The sequence below is a fragment of the Eretmochelys imbricata genome, chromosome 2 (assembly GCF_965152235.1).
Source record: "Eretmochelys imbricata isolate rEreImb1 chromosome 2, rEreImb1.hap1, whole genome shotgun sequence".
In the NCBI taxonomy this organism is placed as follows: Eukaryota; Metazoa; Chordata; order Testudines; family Cheloniidae; genus Eretmochelys; species Eretmochelys imbricata.
Window position 1 is genome coordinate 71,106,223 of NC_135573.1, and position 20,055 is coordinate 71,126,277.

A 20,055-nucleotide genomic window follows, 5' to 3' on the forward strand; every position below is an offset into this window, starting at 1 on the left:
TCAATGGTGACATCTTGTTTGTAGTGTCAATATGACTAATTGAAGGATTTTAGCTTAGATTAAATTGAATTTCATATTAAAACAAACTAGTTTATGTGCTTTCTTGTGGTATTAAAGTGTAATGGAGAGATGTGACATAGTGATAATCATTTTTAAAGCATTTATTCATTTATTATTACAGAAGAATATTTGTATTATAGTCATCTTTGTGTAGTACTCTGCAGAAATTATGGGAAAAACAAGCAGTGTGGTGTGCAGGTAGAAGAGGCTGCTACAACTAAGCTGTAGGTTTCCTTCTTCCAAATGATACTGCAGTGGTGCTGCATTTATCGTCAATCGCTTACGCTGGAAGTGGTGTGGAGGTACAATACAGTGATTTGAACTTTGGATATGTTTTGGCCTTTTGAGGGAGAGGTACCCTAAGGTATTTGATTAAAGAAAAACCCAGCAAAGCTCTAAATGCCTTTTTAAAATTTCTGGTATATGAAGCATAGTAGAGAAGAAATTTTCATCCCTCTCCAAAAGAGGTTATATCAGCTGAAGTCTCCATGAAACTCTGTTGTTTCAGTGCTGGTTTCGTACTACATCAAAAGTTTGTATCAAAACTCTTGTGGGCAACTGAATTAGATTTTTGGGGAGCATTTGATCACTTAAAAATAGCCCCAAGTAGGTTTACACATCTTGTAAAATAGAATTAAACTGTCAGCTTTGTATTCAGAAATTCTTGAATTACTTATGGAGTCAGAAAATGAGTATACCAATAGGAGGTGGCACACAATAGAGAAGTGGGCATTTCTGTTTCCTTCAACTCAGATTCTTTCACGTTCTATCTTTAGTTCCATAGCTCCTGTTTGTTTTTCCTACTCCAGGAAGAGCAAGTCAGTTCAGGAGGCTATTCTGGGTCAGGGTATTCTATCTGTTTTCTGTATGGCTGAAATTTTGATGGCTATAGTTTTTTATTTTAGACTTTATCCCTCCAATAGTTCAGCAGTGGATTCACAACAGCACCTTTATACTACTGAAGTGATCGCTGTGATTATTTTATTATTCATATTACCATGTAACTTGTGTAGCCTGTCTCTAGTCATATAGTGTCAGGTCATGGACCAGATGGCGATCCCTGGCCATAGCGATGGGGCTTTCCCTGCATATCACAAAGGCTGCATGTTGCTTCAAAGGCCTTTACCAGCTCACTTGGATGAAGACTGCAACCCTGGGCCATAGATAAAGGTTGCAAAATGCCACAAACATAGTAAGAAGGACAAATTTCTGGTATTCCTCCTCGATCCAACCATGTGATGACCCCAGCCCATAAATCAGAGACATAATGTGAAACAGAACTTGTCTGCTCTTCCACACCCCAAAAAGTAAGCAGTAGGAATACTGATGTTCATATTGTGCCTTTAGGGAGCCTCTAGCTCATCTGGGCTATCTTTGTGGGCATTGTGGGAAGCTATCCCCCTCTCCTCTTGTCTCCTCTGCAGTTAGATTCTGAAGGAGGAGAACAGGGATCTTCTCTGCTAAAACTTTTCAAAGGGTCCCTAACCACGATTGTCTTCACTAACTACAGCAGACACTCCAAAAATGTGTCTGGAATCTCCTCATGTCACTTCTCTAAAAGAGATTTTTTTTTAAAAAAAGTAAAATTTTTGTGTGTTACCCATGTGCATGCCATTGCATTTTCTTGGAAATACTTCCATTTCCTATTTATTTCAGAAAGATAAAATGGCCAGAAGTGCCACAAGCATCAAGAGACAACAGAGGCCACCAGCAGAGGAAGCATGGAAGGCTGCTGGGAGTGTCTGGTAGTATGCTTGCCAGATCCTACAGAGGAAGGACAAGAAGAAGCCATGAATGAAAAAGGGGTCATAGTAGTTGGTAGGTCAGGCATATAGACTGGCTACCTCTGCTTTTCCCTGAGACCTTGGACTAGAGCCAGGATCCCCTATAGGGATGATGAACAGGTTTCATGAGTTTTCCTCCTCCCCTCGAATCTTTTTTCTTTTTGTTTTTTCTAGTCCTTGTGTTTGCAGAGATAATGTAAAAAATGAACTAAATATGCAGTGACTGACAGCTTGAATAACTCTGTGTGAACTTCCCATTCTTCTCAAACAGGGCCCTGTGACTCTTCAATTTTGTTGCGATGGAATCAGGTTTTTCCCATGATGCCATTAAATGGAGAATTCTGTCATCTAATTAATTTATTCTTCTGCATCCAGGCATCCGTTGTTTTTTTTCCCCCCCATCTCCCTGTCCTGCTGGGACCTGCTACCTCTTGCTCTCCCAGCTTCCCCTCAAGGTGAAGTTAATTGAATTAAAGTATGTCCATCCTGCACTGTTCCATGGAGATGGACAAGGCAGTCCCAACCATCCTCCCTTTCTTTCCCTCTCCGGTAGATCTGTTTCTTGCAGCCTCGCTTTCTGTTCTAGTGGATTCAGATCAAAATGTATATCAGAATGCTTGAGACCTACCCACAATACATCAAAGAGGCTGTTGCAGTAGTTGGCAAAGTATTTTGGGATATGCATAGAGCTAATAATAGGAAGGAGCATTAAGCTGTTTCAAGATCTAACATCCATCTTTACAAAAGAAATGCATGGAATTATTCAAGCAAAAGCTTGTAAGTTTACAAAACCAGAAGATTGTTTTATTAATGGCAATACTACGAACATGAAAGCCCTTAAGTATTACAGTTAGTGTTACTGTGAATAGTGAAAGCTGCCAAGCCTCATTATAATTTAAGGAAACATTAATAACTCTTTGTATCTTGAATATTGTCAAGGAGCAATACTACGAACATGAAAGCCCTTAAGTATTACAGTTAGTGTTACTGTGAATAGTGAAAGCTGCCAAGCCTCATTATAATTTAAGGAAACATTAATAGCTCCTTGTATCTTGAATATTGTCAGTGTTGGGATCTGCTGCTGCTGTTAGTCAATTCAAGCCACTCTCTTTTCAGTGATGCAGTCCACTGTCAAATTCACAACATGGCTGCAGATGTCTGTGAACTTCTCAGTATAACTGGATGAAGGTTGAGATCCACTGGATTTAGAGACCTCCCAGATTAAATCAACCTGTGACTGTACCCTCTGTATAGACGAGGTTGTTTGGTTTACACTTGATATGGTTTTCCAGGGAAGAAAACAATTCTGTCCTTCCCATCTCACCTCCCTGTAGACATCTTGTTAAATCATATAATCCCATATTTTTTGTTTTAAAAGTCAGTAGCCAGAAATGTATCAATCTAAACCAAAATTAGCATCATTTTGTATGCCACTTCACCAGCAATGTGCTGCAAAGCTTTGATTATTGTCAGTACAGATCTGCATACTTCAGTAAACATGAATCTAAGCACCAAAGTCAGAACCCTCTGGAAAGTTCTACCTATATGGGTCTAAGCATATTGAGATTTCAGGTAAGGAGCTGTGGCCCAGAGTTCTGTTTTTCCAACCTCCAAAGCCACAAGGTTGGAACTCCATTTGAAAATTTCAGTCAGTACAGAAGAGTACACCGGGCTTGCACAAAGAATTATGTGGCTATATAAGCAGTTGCATAACTTTTGCATTTTGATGGAGCAGTTGAGATGGAACCAGGCAGTGATAGAGGATGGAGGAAATGCAGATATCAGGGACAGCCTTTTATAGAGCCCTATGGGATCAGAAGCCCTGATGGAGGGATCTTGGAAGCTATGCAGGACATAGCTATGTGTAACTCCTGAGCGCGCACAGGAGAAGCACTAAGTACCTTAGGAGCTCCATTTGAATGTAGTTAGGGGCAGGCTGACCTTTCTCCTGCACACTTCAAGCGTGATGCAGCTGTGGATGTTCTGGAGCATACAGACACTTAAGGCACAAGACTGGGTGTTGAGCGTTTTAGGCTGCTATACTGCCTATAAAGGGGAAGGAGGCTTGTGACAGGAGATTGGTAGAGTTTCTCTGCTGTTCTGGGCTTTGCTGCATAATCTAGGTTCAATGTAAAACACAACACAGGCAACATCTGAGACTGCAGGAACTTACTAATTAAGCAATTTTTCTTGAAAGGAGTGTGTTATACCTGTGCTCTGAGATTAGCATTAGCTGCACAAATTGATTTTGGATGAAGTTTAAAATGCTGGTTTTGACTTGAATATCTCTAACAATATGGATTATCTGAGAAACCACCTGTTTGTCCCTTGTGATACTGCTGCAAGGGCTTCTGTTCTGGCTGCAGAGCCTACTGCACCTCTGTCCCCTTCCTGTTCCCCTAAGGCATCAGGCCTCATGCCTTTACCTCTCCTGGGGTCAAATTCCTCAATTCTCCCACACTTATACCAGGTCCTGGGCTATAGTACCCTATGTATGAACTATGCTCACCCATGTGGTCTGACTGGATTTGGCAACTGTGATTTCCCCTTCAGGAGTTTGTGACCAGTGGTGTGTGTAGTGATCATACAGCTTCCTTAAAACAAAATTTAGGGAAACAAAGCATTTAGGGAATAAGGATTTTAAAACCATCTACGCACATCTATTTTACCTTCACCCCTACCATCCCCTGCTGGTAAGGCCTAACTTCAGTCACAGAAGGTGTCTGTCAATCTGGTTCCCCTGAAGAAATCCCTAAAATCTTGAGAAAGAGTGAGTCCTTTTTAGTCCAGTCACAGTTTTTTGTTCTTGTCAGCTCTCAGGCTTTGCCCCTGCTTGTCAAACCCAGTTCTGCAAGATAATTGGAACAGGAGGTAGAATCTCTAAAGTTAATGGTTCAGGGATTTGTCTTTTAACCCTTTATTTACTCAGAGGTGGCTTATCTTGAGTCATTGTTTCATGTCCTGCTTGTTCTTACTAGTCCCCCACATTAAAATAGACTAAGTTGTGCATACAGGAAAGATTCCAATTACATACCAAGTTTCATACAGTATGAGTTATTACAGAGCTGCTCCTCTTCTGTCACAACTTCAGTGAGACTGCTCATGTGCTTAAAGTTAGGATCATGCTTAAAAAACGTACTGAATAGGAGCTGATTGAATGAAATTCTTAATGAGGGGTCTTTGACTCTTGAAATCAATTTCTCCTCTCCTATTTGGTCTGTCAGAACCGGAGTTTGTGACTTTTAGGGCACACACTGGAAAACATGTCTTCCCATATTTTTTTCCTTTTGAGAAGGGAGTTTGTGGGGAAAGAGCTGGTTTTAGGGGATGATGAAAGGGGAGTAGTTTGAGACCAAGGACTTATTGAACTGTTTTTTAATTTTTGTGCAACGCACAGAGCATAACATGGATACTTTATAAATGTGAATAAAGACAGTAATTTAAAAGGGCTTTTTGTGTTTGTTTTTTAATACTTTATTAATTGTTCAGCAAGACATATATGATTGCATTTAGAAAATAATACACCATTCTTTTTTGACAGTGTAAACTGATATGCATAGGCAAATATTGATGTATTTCAGTCATCTCTTCTGTTTCTGTATCTAGTACAATTACAGCATGCTGACACTCTTTAAATGTGTTAATTACAAATGAGCAAAGGTGTGAAATCAAAGTTTTACTATATTTAGCTGAATTTGCTTGTGTTTAAAAAATAGACTTCTATTCTGAAATATATACCCTTTCTTCCCCTCCCTCCCCCCTAGATTTGAGTTCTGTGAACCTGCCTTTGTAGTTGGTAATTGTCTGGAGATCGCATCGGACAGTCATCAGTATGATCGGATTTATTGTGGAGCTGGGGTCCAGAAAGATCATGAGAACTACATGAAAATTTTATTGAAAGTTGGAGGCATTCTGGTTATGCCAATAGAAGATCAGGTGATTCACTGACAATTTTCCGTTGCTGTGTTTTGATATAAGAATCACACAGTTTAACAAAAATGCTTGTCTCCTATGTAGGCTATAGACTTAATTTACTTGCTTTTTGACTAATGATCCTTGTCTGCTCAACTGCAGCAGTACAGTGTGAGTGTGAAGATGTTTTACAAGTCTTTTAAAGTGATCCTAGGGGCTATTTGAGTGTTTTGTTTTTATGTCAAACTAGTTGGCCATTTCACCCAAAAGTCCATATTTGCAAGGACACCATTAACTTGAAATCTAGTTAGCTTAAAAAAAAAACCAAAAAAAAAACGCTGAGACAAAGGGTGAAATCCTGGTCCAGTTGACATCCATAGCAAAACTCCCATTGACTTCAGTGGAGCCAGGATTTTGCCAAAAGTACTGTAATGTGCGATACCTGCCCCAGAGCATCCTTGATTATAAAACAAAAAAAAAAATCCTATCCTATTTTCTTTAAAAAATAATTTTCTCTTCCCTATTGTGTGAAAGAAAACTCAGCACAGATTTATCTAGTTGACTGTAGGGGAAGCAGTAACATTAACTATATACACAAAGTGCTGTCAAATGCACAAAGCAGGCAGACTAACAACATTGAATTTTTTTAATGATCTCTTTCAGACATTGTTATTTTAGGTGTTGCTTGTCACAATAATAGGGAAAATATTTTCATCCAGGAATGTAATTTAATAATACAATAGTTAGCACCTATATCATTTTCATCCATAGATCTCAGAGCTTTACAGGCAGAAGTAAACCTTACGATCTCCAGTTTACTGATGGGGGACACTGCTGCAGAGAGATGAAGTGACTTGCTCAAGTTACTGTCCCTCTACAGTCAAATTTTTATTGAAATATTTGAGCTGAAGATTAGTTTGCAAGTTACTTGGTAGTTAACAGTCCTCACTAAAGGAGTTGCCTTATAGTTGCTGCGTAGCTTCTTCAAAACAGCACTGAAATTGTTTAAAAACTTGTATCATTAAAATATGCTATCATATAGGTAGCATAATTGGGTGCTTTCTAAATTGATAGGCATATCATGTTACTTTCACTAGTAAACACTTATTCTCTCTATATAGATAAACTAAAATATTTTCAAGGAAAATTGTTAATCTAATTAAATAGAAGATAAATGATTCATATAAGTACACTTTTTGCTAATATTTATGAATACAGGAGAAAGTGAGAATTATTGTGATCTTGGACTTGCTGGTTTCACCCTGGACCAGTGCTAAAGAAAGCCCTGCTAGATTAACTTAATAATAGGTGTGTGTGTTCATTTCTCCTATTTTTCAGACACCAATAAAGCATCTTTAACAATACCTCCTATAGAGAGATGTGTAGTTATGTGCCCACTACTGTGGTGGTTAGACACAGTTTGTGTCTAGGCAGTTTAGGGTTTTCAGAGTATGATCAAGCAAATGCATATGAAACTGTACTAAATCTTTCTAAATGTCACTCTGCTTTCTTAGTTTACAGTAATGTTAAATGTAAATAATTTGGACATTTGAACTTTAAAAAAAAGTTACCAAAAGGGCATTGTTAATAAAACATAAATACATGTCAACGCTCTTATTTTTTTTTCAGAGCACAGCAAAATGGGAAATGGCTGAATATCATTTTATAAAGAATATAAAATTCAATTTTGGCAAGAGAACAGCTTCTCTGAATTACATTTGAAGCAAATTAAAATGGCAATGTTATAAACTGAATAATGGTGGGTGTAACAAAAACAAACAAACCAAATGAAATGATTTACTTAACTGCTGAACTTTGTCTTATATTTTTGTTGTTTTTATGCAGCTAACACAAATCCTGCGAACTGGACAGAACACCTGGGAAAGTAAAAACATCCTTGCTGTTTCATTTGCTCCACTAGTACAACCCAACAGGAATGACAACAGCAAACGTGATACTGTGGGACTGCGTAAGTGTCATCTGTTGTGGCCTTTCCTTTTTGGCACATCTAGTTTATTGTACCTGAGCTGGTATTCCTGTCCACAGAGTGGGGAGGCTGTGTTATACAGACATAATGCAATAGAATGGGAATGTACTGTTCAAAAAAGCCCCTCTGGTTCTGATATATAACATTTCTGGCTTGTGTTCAGTGTCACCAGGACGCATCTCTCTGAATCTAATTAAGTTTATTATATTTTATATTTTAAATTAAAACCATACTGTGAGTTTCCTGTTCTGCCCCCCCGCCCCTCATTTTTTCTTGTGGACATTCCCAAAATCCGATTGTTGACATCTCCCCTCACATTCCGCCAAGTCCACTTTAACTAAGCACAAATAAAACATAGACAGTTAATACTTAATGTCGCAGGGGTTGGTGAAGGTATGCCCCTTGTGCTGCCTTCCAAAGAGCAGTGAAACATTGTATAAATTCCTCTTCTCCCCCAGAGTGGAAGGGAAGGGCCAAAAGCACCACATGCCTCTGTGCCTCCCTGTATCTTGGGAAGGGAGGCCAGAACATTTCAGGGACATGGAGATGCTTAACAAATGGTTATTGGGATTTTCTTTCTAATTCAATCACTTTGGATCAGATTTTTTTTTTAAAGGTATTTAGATGTGGTGCCTAGTGGGATTTTCAAAAGTGCCCAGTTGCTCTTCTCTGTTCAGCCATTTTTACACACTTTACACCAGGGGTGGTCAACCTGAGCCTGAGAAGGAGCCAGAATTTAGCAATGTATGTTGCCAAAGAGCCACAGTAATACGTCAGCAGCCCCCCCTAGCTCCCAGCACCTCCCAGTCACCGGCAGCCTCCTCAGTCAGTGCCTCCCCCTCCCTGCACCTCCTGATGAGCTGTTTCATGGTGTGCAGGAGGCTCTGGGGGGAAGGGTGGAGGAGCGAGGGCACTGCAAGCTCAGGGGAGGGGGCGGGAAGGGGTGGAGTGAGGGCAGGGCCTGTGGCAGAGCCCAGGGTTGAGCAGCGAGCCCCCCCTTCCCCCCCCCCCGCACATTGGAAGGTTGGCGCCTGTAGCTCCAGCCCCTGAGTCGGTGCCTATACGAGGAGCCGCATATTAACCTCTGAAGAGCCGCATGTTGGCGACCCTGGCTTTACACTATCCTCTGACCAGGGTACTCAATTTCAGGCTCTCTCCGCTACCTTGCTTCAGTTCTCATGATATAAATTCATTTTTTTTAAATCCTCTTTCCTGCCCAGAGATATAGGCAGGGGGAAAACCTACTTCTTGTGTTCCAGATACAGTACTTTGAAAGAAAGCAGTCTAGGGAGCAGAAAAAATATATTTTTTTAAAATAGACTTTACAAAAATATTGCAATTTATGGGTACCGATCTTTAAATGAAGTGGTGTTGGCCTACTATAGTTTTGAGTCACAGTAAATAAAATTAGTACAGAGCAATAGAATTCCATTTTTAACATTTAGTATTTTAAAATATATTTTCTATAAAGAGGCACCTTTTTAAATTTCAAGTTGCCCAATTCATAAAAGGAGTGGAAGAAGAGACCGATATAATCAATGCATGGAATAGGTAGTTACTTGTAACTATGTTTATCTATTACTGTGGAAAACACATTCTACCAGAGAAAAGTTTGATATGCCTATTCAAATCCAATAAAAGTATGTAGATAGGTAAATTTTTCTCACCGTCTGAGTTGGCTTAGATCAGTAATGCTCAGACTGGCTCTCGAGCTGCAAATGGCTCTTTAATGCATCTCCTGCGGCTGTTTGCAGCACATGATATTAAAACACTGTGATTTAGTTATCAACCAATCAGGATGCTTTTATGATGTTATTAACCAATTAAGTTATTAGCTTGCCTAATATCAGGGAGTAGCCGTGTTAGTCTGAAGAAGTGGGTTTTTTACCCACAAAAGCTTATGCCCAAATAAATGTTAGTCTTTAAGGTGCAACTCGCCTAAGTTACTAACTTATTTGCTATAAGAAATATATAATTTCCTGCCATTCATGCTATTGTGGCTCTTTTGGGTAATATTGATTAATAATTTGGTTGAGGTCTAAGTATCACTGGCTTAGTACTTTTATACAGTGAGGTAAGGTTGTTTCTCCGGCTTCAAGATCATGAGAACAGAATAATAACCAGTAACTGTTACACAATATAACGCTTCCCATCTCTCAAAAGCCTCCGTAAAAGACCCCAAATGTTGAGGGCCATTCTTTTTAGGTAATAAATCTGAGGAACTGTCCCAGATTGAGGTGTCATTACAGGAGGTTTTGGAACAAATTGATAAATTAAACAGTAATAAATCACCAGAACCAGATGGTATTCACCAAGAGTTCTGAAGGAACTCAAATGTGAAATGGCAGCATTATTAACTGTAGTAAGTAACCTGTCATTTAGATCAGCTTCTGTACCAGATGATTGGAGGATAGCTAATGTGACGCCAGTTTTTCAAAAAGGCTCTAGAGGCGGTCCTGGCAATTACATGCCGTTAAGCCTAACTTCAGTACCAAGCAAATTGGTTGGAACTATAGTAAAGACCAGAATTTTCAGACACACAGATGAGCACAATTTGTTGGGGAAGAGTCAACATTGTTTTTGTAAGGGGAAATCATGCCTCACCAATCTACTAGAATTCTTTGAGGGGGTCAACAAGCATGTGGATAAGGGGGATCCAGTGGATATAGTGTACTTAGATTTTCAGAAAGCCTTTGACAAAGTCCCTCACCACAAGTACTCCTTTTCTTTTTCCCTCACCAAAGGCTCTTAAGCAAAATAAGCTGTCATGGGATAAGATGAAAGATCCTGTCATAGATCAGTAACTGGATAAATGATAGGAAACAAAGGGTAGGAATAAATTATCAGTTTTCAGAATGGAGAGAGGTAAATAGTGGTGTTCCCCACAGGAGTCTGTACTGGGACCAGTATTGTTCAACGTATTCCTAAATGATCTGGGAAAAGGGGTAAACGGTGAAGTGGCAAAATTTGAAGATGGTACAAAGCTACTCAAGATAGTTAAGTCCAAAGCAGACTGCGAAGAGCTACAAAGGGATCTCCCAAAACTGGGTGATTGGGCAACAAAATAAATGAAATTTAATGCTGATAAATGCAAAGTAATGCGCATTGGAAAACATAATCCAACTATACATATAAAATGATGGGATCTAAATTAGCTGTTACCACTCAAGAAAGAGATCTTGGAGACATTGTGGATACTTCTCTGAAAGCATCCACTCAATGTGCAGTGGCAGTCAAAAAAGCGAAGAGAATGTTGGCAATCATTAGGAAAGGGATAGATAATAAGACCAAAAATGTCATATTGCCTCTATATAAATCCATGGTACGCCCACATCTTGAATACTGCGTGCAGATGCAGTCGCCCCATCTCAAAAAAGATATATTGGAATTGGAAAAGGTACAGAGAAGGGCAACAAAAATGATTTGGGATATTGAACAGCTTCCATTGAGGAGAGAGTAAGAAAACTGTGACTTTTCAGCTTGGAAGAGGGACGACTAAAGCGGGATATGATAGAGGTCTATAAAATCATGACTGGAGTGGAGAAAGTAAATAAGGAAGCGTTCTTTACTCTTTCTCATAACACAAGAATTAGCGGTCACCATATGAAATTAATAGGTAGCAGGTTTAAAACAAGCAAAAGGAAATATTTCTTCACACAATGCACAGTCAACCTGTAGAACTCTTTGCCAAAGGATGTTGTGAAGGCCAAGACTATAGCAGAGATGGTGAGCTCTGTAGTTGCAGAGTTCTTTCAGAAATAGTTCATGGGCTATAGTACAATGCCCAAATCTCATATTCAGAGTGTACCAGCATAACTGGGACCTCAGTCTTGCAACTCAAACTTCCCCTGATGAAGCCTAAGCAGATTTGAGATGACAGAATCAGGACCCAGGGATCTTTTATACGATTTCTTGTCTTTTGACAAGTTGGAGTTCCTTAGGGAACAAAAGGTAATTAGGATGACTTTGAAGGAGGTCCATCACTGGTGCTTAACTATACAAATTAACATAAGGCCATTTGCTTGTTCTTCCACCATTCACAGTACATTTCAGAGAAAGATGAATACCGAGATATCCCATGTTTACAGTTCATTTAAATGATAGGATGTTCTTTTGACCTCTGAATTATCAGATTACAGCATAGACAGGGACTATTGAGTATATTGTCCACCCTACTCATACATATGTAAATACACAAAAACGCAAACATCTCCCCACATGTCTTTTGAGGGTTATATATTTTTCAAGATGTTTAACCCTTTCTAGCCATTCATCACAGGAGGACTCACTGAGCAATGCTCTTCTCCTCCCCTGGATGGATAACTTTCGCTTTGCCTTCCCCCTAACCCCCTCCTCCCACAAGAGCTTCATAAGATTTGCCGAGCTACTATAATATTTATAGCCCCATTCTGGACCCATCAGTTTTGATTCACACACCTCCTTATACTCGCCACCTGCACACCACCCCACCTCTGAATGCTCCTGGATCTCCTCATACAAGATTGAGCCAGGGCCAGCATCCCAGTCCAGGCCCTCTTCTCCTCACAGCCTGGTGTTTGGATGGGGCTCAGGGGTAGACAGAGCATGCTCCAAACTGGTATGACAAGTCCCTAACCAGAGCAAGAGGGCATCCATCAGGGCCTGTTACCAAGATAAATGGAAATGCTTCATCTCACTGAGTGCGATATCCATATCTATTGTCCTCCACTACCTTCTTGAGCTCAAAATGTCAGGCCTGTCCCTGAGCTCTATACGGGTCCACCTAGCAGCACTCAGTGCCTTTCTCCCCACTATGGATAGCACTTCAGTGTTACACACCCTACCACCATCCATTTCATGACAGGTCTCTTCAATACCTTCCCACCAGTACTCAAGCCCCCTTAATCTCATTCTCTTCGCCCTCATGAAGCCCCTCTTTGAGCCACTAGCAACACACTACCTCTCCCTTCTCTCTATGAGGTGATGTTCTTAGAGGCCATTACCTCAGCTAGATGCATCAGTTAACTGGCGGCCATGATGCCTGACCTACCCTGCTTACACAGTGTTCCACAGTGTTCCTTACGGCTATACCCTGAATTCCTCCCAAAAGTAGTGTCGGAGTTCCACCTAAATCAGTGCATCAACCTGCCTCTGTTCTACCTCAAGCTGCATGCCTCCCACGTGGACACAGTCCTACACTCACTCGACATCCGCTGTGCATTGCATTCTACATTCTTCTAGCCCTGTGCCTTTCGTTCTTCACCAAAACTATTTGTAGCCTTCCTGACTGATCCAAGGGCCAAGCCCTTTCCTCCCAAATGACTCTCCAAATGGATCGCCAGGTGCATCCATGAATGCTACACGTTATCCAATGTGCTGCCGCCTGATGGAGTCACAGCACACTCTATGCAAGCGGACGTCTTCTGGCAAGACATCTGTCATGTAGCAACATGCTGCTCCATCCACAAGTTCACATCCCACTACGCCAACGCCCAAGCAGCAGCTGCAGACGGTGCTGTAGGCCATGCTATACTACAAACTACTTCCTCTCACGTCCTCGCACCCACCTCCATGCTGATCACTGCTCTCTACTCACCCACATTTGGAATACATAGGGACCATCATTCGAAGAAGAAGAGGAGGTTACTTACCTGTAACTGCAGGCTCTTTGAGATATGTGGTCCCTATTTGTATTCCAATATCCGCCCATCCCCTCTGCTGAGGGCTGGACTACTCAGCGGTAACAGTGACACTGGAGAAGCGTTGACCCGCACGACCCTTGCTGTGAGCACAAGGGGATGCATATGCGGGTCAACAGACACTGCTAAGAAAACCTTCCAGCACATGGCACGAACACACACCCACGTTTGGAATACTAATAGGGACCACACATCTTGAAGAACCTCCAGTTAAAGGTGAGTTTCAGAGTAGCAGCCGTGTTAGTCTGTATTCGCAAAAAGAAAAGGAGTACTAGTGGCACCTTAAAGACTAACCAATTTATTTGAGCATAAGCTTACTGTAGCTCACGAAAGCTTATGCTCAAATAAATTGGTTAGTCTCTAAAGTGCCACTATTACTCCTTTTCTTTCAGTTAAAGGTAAATAACCTCCTCCTTTTGAAAATGTCTTATTCCCATCTGTAGAATAAATATCTTTACGTGAAAATGATTGTGGAAGGTGTATCATTTTTTTTCTTATACAACTTCAAAGCCCATTATTGCTGCTATTTAAATTTAAAAAAACAAGTGTCCATTTGAGCCAACCAAAGGCTTTCTCAACATCAAAAGCTTATCTAGGGTCTTATTCTCTTATCTAGAGTTGAATTTTTAAAAGTCAAAATGTGTTTAGGTGCTTGGTGTTAACAGGTCAACATAGCTCAGTTATAAACTAAATTCAAGTGCACAATCAGTGTTTCAGGCCTTTAAATACAATCATAGAATCATAAAATATCAGGGTTGGAAGGGACCTCAGGAGGTCATCTAAGTCCAACCCCCTGCTCAAAGCAGGACCAATCCCCAACTAAATCATCCCAGCCAGGGCTTTGTCAAGCCTGACCTTAAAAACCTCTGTCTTTGAGAGGAGTTTATAATCTACATTTAGTATTGCAAAAAGGGGTCTGTAGACACTGTAAAACTTGGAGGCTGCCCCTCCTGTATTAATGTAGTTGGAGCTAAGAATTTTTTTGGCATGGAATCATGAGGGATAATGTATTTGTCTCACTAAAACACGTCTGTATGTAAAGCTTTACTTTACCATTCTTAGGAGGTAATTGAAATAAATGATTCCTGATGTGATTGAAGGGACTTTAAGTCCTCAAGACCTTACAAATATTTTAATTTCCTTTAGGAAATCTAAGGGAGTATTCTAATCTGTGTATGCAGTAGTAGAAATAATAAAATGTCAAATTTTATGTGAATTTGAGATTAGAGGATTTTGATTTTAGGTGTTGTTTCATCCTATTAGTTTTATGGAGAAGGAAGGCTATGAGGTCATTGGCTCATATGCTTCTCTTGGGACCTTTACTTTCAGATTTTATTTCAGCATTTTATCAAATAATTTGTTCTTCTCCTGTGATTTATGAAGGGCTCTTTAAACTTTCAGTCCCATCTGTGGTAGGAATGTCTACTAGTTCATCTTCTTTACCCTCCAAATCTTTTATAGTTTGTTTACAATCTATGACTGAAGCATGGACTGAGACCAGGGCTCAGTAGGCTTGTGATTTAACAAATGTATCTTTAAGAGGTTTTAATTGGTTTTGTTCTTTTAAATCAACATGTTGGGTTATTTTCAGATTTGCCATTGAAATTTCCAGAAACTTGATTAAAATCCTTGTTGCCAGTACTAGAATCAATGTTTTAGAGGCAGAACATCATAAATATTACTCTTCTCTATTCCATTTTTTAGCACACAATTGAAGCCTCCATATGCATCTGTAAATATCAGAGGAAGAAGCAGCTTTGTCTGAAATGTATCTGGCTGCTAGATTTTTTTAAAATACAGTATTGGAAGCTGTCATAAATATACAGCTGTGGGTAGCATAAAATCCCTCCTATACTTGTAAAGGGTTAAGAAGCTCAAACAACCTGGTTGGTATCTGACCAAAAGGACCAATAAGGGAAGAAGATCCTTTCAAATCTGTGGGAGAAGGTGCTTTTTTTTCGGACAGGGGGAGGTTGTGTGCTCTCTTTGTTGTTCTCTCCGGGACAGAGAGAGATCAGGGCAGAAAAGAAAACAAAAAAACCTCTCCTAAAACCCTATCTGAAATAAGCATCTAGATTACAAAAATTGTAAGTAAAGCAAGGAAATGCATTAGATTATCTTTTGTTTTAGCTTGTGAATTTTCCCTATGCTAAGGGGGAGATTTATTCCTTGTTTTGTAACTTTGAAGTTTTGCCTAGAGGGGAATCATCTGTGTTTTTAAATCTTATTACCCTGTACAATTACCTTCCATCCTGATTTTACAGAGGTGCTTCTTTTACCTTTTTCTTTATAATAAAAGTTCTGTTTTTAAGAAACTGATCGGTTTTTAGTGTCCTAAAAACCCAAGGGTCTGGTCTGTGCTCACCTTGTTTACCTATTTAGTTGGTATATTATTCTCAAGCCTCCCCAGGAAAGGGGATGAAGGGGCTTGGGGGGATATTTTAGGGAAACAGGAACTCCAAGTGGTCCTTTTCCTAAATCTTTGTCTAGCTCACTTGGTGGTGGCAGCAATACCGTCCAAGGACAAGAAAGAAATTGTGCCTTGGGGAAGTTTTTAACCTAAGCTGGTAGAAATAAGCTTAAGGGGTGTTTCATGCAGGTCCCCACATCTGTACCCTGAAGCTCAGAGTGGGGAGGGAACCCTGACAGGAGCATATATAAAAAATTTTTAAACAACTTTGCCTCTTCTCCATATCATTTTTCCATACTCGAAACTGGTCTATTTCTGTTGTATTGTCCCAGACATTAATGAAGAACGACAAGGACACAAGGGATATGGTTTAACTCAGCTTCAACTTTATTTAACTCAGTCTCGAACTATCCAGCAATAACTTGTCCAATGAGGATCGTACTTTTTTTCATAATGCATTCTGCCCGGAGAGGGGAAGGGGCTGCCATCAGGATTCTCTTCCCCATCGCACCCCAAGCTGGTCCCAGAGCTATTGCTGGGACCTTACTTCCCTCCCCTTGTACAAGGATTGAGGGAAAAGGGGTTGTCTGATACAGAGAGAAGACATCAGGAGCTCCTTCCCGTAACTCCACTTCCAGTTCTGGTTCATCAGGGAAACGGGTACACTATCAAATGGTACCTGCACTGAGCACCTGTCAAGTTGGGACAACGTGAACTTTACCTCCTAACCCACCCTACTAGGTCACTGGGGAGCTATGGGAAAAGTGGGGGAAAAAACACCTATCCAAAATTCCTTCCCTGCCCTAAAAAGGCAACTAGTGCAATGCAGACAGCAGCTCAGAAACCTGGTCCTACTCTAATCCCAGGAGTGGGAGCCATTGCTCTGCGTACGTAGTGGCACCCCAGCCAGGGAGGAAAGGGCTTTTTTTTTTTCTCCCCTTGGGTGTGTGCGATCCAGTGAACTTCTGCTTGGCTAGTCTGAAGAGCACATGAGCTGAGATGCACCCCTCTCCCAGGTACACTCCACCCTTCAAAAATCATAAGTAAGGTCAGCTCACACAAGGTTACTGATCTGCTACATGGTTTGTCAAAGGTTGCCAGACTTTGCCTTTTATATTTCCATATCATAGTAAGTCTTCAAATTGCTGTTCAGTATCATACTTTATTTTTCTGTAGCAGTTTCTTACTTTTAGAAAATAAGTTTCACTGATATGGCATGCATAATTTTTCTTTTTCCTCTTAGCCCAATGTGCTGTTAGGAATCTACAGGACTTAGCTCGGATCTACATTAGACGCACTCTTAGAAATTTCATAAATGATGAGATGCAAGCCAAGGGTATCCCTCAGAAGCCCCCACCAAAACGAAAACGCAGGAGGTGCCGTAGACGCAGGATTAACACCTATGTGTTTGTAGGCAATCAGCTCATTCCTCAGCCTCTAGACAGTGAGGAGGATGAAAGGATGGAAGAAGACAACAAAGATGATGATGATAAAGATCACAATGAAGCCTTGAAACCAGAGGAACCTGCTCGAAATTTATTGCGAGAGAAAATTATGAGTCTACCGCTACCCGAATCTTTAAAAGCATACTTGACATACTACAGAGAAAAGTAACTCATTTTAAGTAGAAACAATAATGCCTACTGATAGCTCCTTTATTCTTGAAAATGTAGCATTTATTAAGAAATAGATGGACAAAGATCATTAGTCTTTCAACAAGACTGAAGTACAGTCATAAATTGTAACTTCTCTGTCTTAACTTTGCTACGAAGACTTGTATTCGGTAGTAGAGAATCCCTTTTTTTAAATTTATTTTTCTTTAAATTTTGAGAAATACAGTTTTAATTCTGATACAAAGATATTCCAAAGCAGTATGCAGCACTAATCAAGACTTGGCATGGTAAATCTTTTTTTGATCTTTAACAGATTTGTATTGATGGAAGGGTAAGTGAAATTTTATATGTGCTAATTAGCTGTTGAACAAATGCATTCTGACTTGAATAACAGTTGTCTGCATGAAGTTTTAAACATGCACACAGGCATTTCTCATGTAATATTGAAATTGTACCCTTTAAAAACATTTATTTTACCGTGACTTTGTTGCTGTCATTATTACTGTGTTGATATAAATGTATTCCAAGAAATACATAAGTGCAATAACTGTATACAGACATTAAATGAGCTGGCTTTAATGAAATACAAAAATGCAAGTTCTGAAATGTCAGGTGACCCTGCTACTTTTGCATTTATATCTTTTGCCAAAAGATCTTGAGAAAAGTGACCACTTCTCTTGGAGCCTTAAGGGAACATCATGTTGAATATAAAGCAAAAAAGATGCTTACTACAACCCTATTTGTTTAACTCCATACTACATTTTCAGTATTTATAAATAAAGACTTTTCTCATTCTCAAGGGTTTTAAGACAACTTATTTAGTTTCTTTCTAAAATTCACAGTATAGACACAATATTTGGTAATAAGATTGTAATTTAGAATTAAATGATTTATATTTACAACTTTAATAGACTAGAATATGAATAAAGTTTAGCTTGTATTGCTTACTTGGATAGCTGTAATAGTAGAATTTGTTCAGCAGATGCACTTTAGTAAGTGGATTTTGTATTTCATCTAAATATTTCTCTGAGAAGGCAGGGTTGTGCTGGCCCTACGTTTGTTTCTGAACACAGCTATTTTTAGCTCATAAATATTCACAATCTTTTATATCTATCTGTTGGAAATTGAGAGTAGCAGTTTAAACTTTGGGACCCACAGAGTGCTCATTTGAATATTTCCCCTCCATCTCTTCCCTCCCATTTGGTGAAGTTGCTTGCAGTTTTCTTCTTGGCTTGATGGAGTGCTTTGTGCATTTTTGCCCACTTAATATTTTGAGTGTATTGTAGCATAGCCATGAGGGAGAATGCAGTTTAAGAACTAGGCATGATATTCCGTAAAAGCCACTTTTATTGGAAACATCTGTCTGTTGGACCTAATGGAAAACATTCCTCTTAGAGAAAATTTCTGTGCAATATATTTACTGTTGTGGTAATATTCATTATTAAATCCATCGACCATTTAACCATAAGATAAAATCATGACCGTTGCAGTTGTTGTTTTCATAGCCAGACATTACACATCTAGTGTAATAATCCCTTTTTTCAATAGTCACTTAAAAATTAAACATTGTTTCAGACTTTAACAGTGAGATAATATTTAGTCCTGCTACAGATTGGACTGATTTTTGATTGTGCATTTCATGATTCATTTACCATTTTAAAAAGTATGTCTTAGTAATATTGAAAAGGCAACTTGATGAAAGGCCTATAGTACCAACATGTGGAGTTTTTTTCCACAGCATATTCACAGCATGAATAAATAAAATTTAAAAAACACTGCCTTAATTTCCTGACCTTCTTTTCACAGGTCAGAGATAGTTTAGATATTTTCCAATAAAATGATACTAATGGAGTAATTGCAATGGCTTAGCTATTGGAACCATTGAATATAATCTTTAAATATTTTGTTTTTAGATGGAATTAAAATTTAAATAATCTGAAATTCAAGATGTTATACTTTCCAGGTAGCCTGGGAATTTTGTCTTCTCCCCTTTTCAGAATCAGCATCCATATGTTCAAGAGTTTGAAGTTACTAAATATAATTTACATATTTTCTTTAAGAGAACTTTATACAGGATGCTTTTGAAGAATGACTTTCTGCATTGTTTTTCACTCTTGTATACTTGGTAAAATAGACAATGGATGATTTGTCATGATTATTCACTATGTAACTTTTTGAGAGTCACTGAAAGTTTCTTTTTGTGTTTATATGTAGATTTATTTTACACTGTTGAATTTACATTTACATTAAATAAAAAAGTAGAAATGCAAAATGAATCAATTGTCTTTGACATAAGTTGATAATGGGACATTATTGCAATAAAAACTTTTTTTGGTGGCTTGTGGTTACTCAAACTTGTTTTTTCATGGAAATGCTTTCATTTGTGTTTGGTTTTCATTTTCAGTCCGTTCCTATGCAGACCTCTGGTAGCTTTTTAATTAGAAAACAATGATATAATTGAAATGAAAAACTACTACAATGGGGAAGAACTGATGTTGCATCCTTTCACCGGTTTTGGAATTAGAAGTACTACATAAGACTAGATTTGTTAAGAGCCCCCTACCCCTGGGTGGCCCCTCTGGTATAGGACACAGGGATTCTCAGCTTTATC

The 20,055-nt window shown here is 39.2% G+C and overlaps 1 protein-coding gene across 7 annotated transcripts in view; it reads left to right on the plus strand.

Annotated features, from left to right (window-relative positions):
* The window catches only part of PCMTD1 (protein-L-isoaspartate (D-aspartate) O-methyltransferase domain containing 1), an 85,265-nt gene extending 65,545 nt beyond the window's left edge, over positions 1–19,720 (plus strand). For all 7 annotated transcript variants that reach the window (XM_077810292.1, XM_077810293.1, XM_077810288.1 and 4 more), the window contains 3 exons: positions 5,609–5,780; positions 7,602–7,725; positions 17,075–19,720. In XM_077810292.1, the coding sequence (XP_077666418.1) occupies positions 5,727–5,780; positions 7,602–7,725; positions 17,075–17,445 (549 nt within the window). In that variant the 5' untranslated portion in view covers positions 5,609–5,726 and the 3' untranslated portion in view covers positions 17,446–19,720. The remainder of the gene's footprint in view (positions 1–5,608; positions 5,781–7,601; positions 7,726–17,074) is intronic.
* Positions 19,721–20,055: the final 335 nt, after the last annotated feature.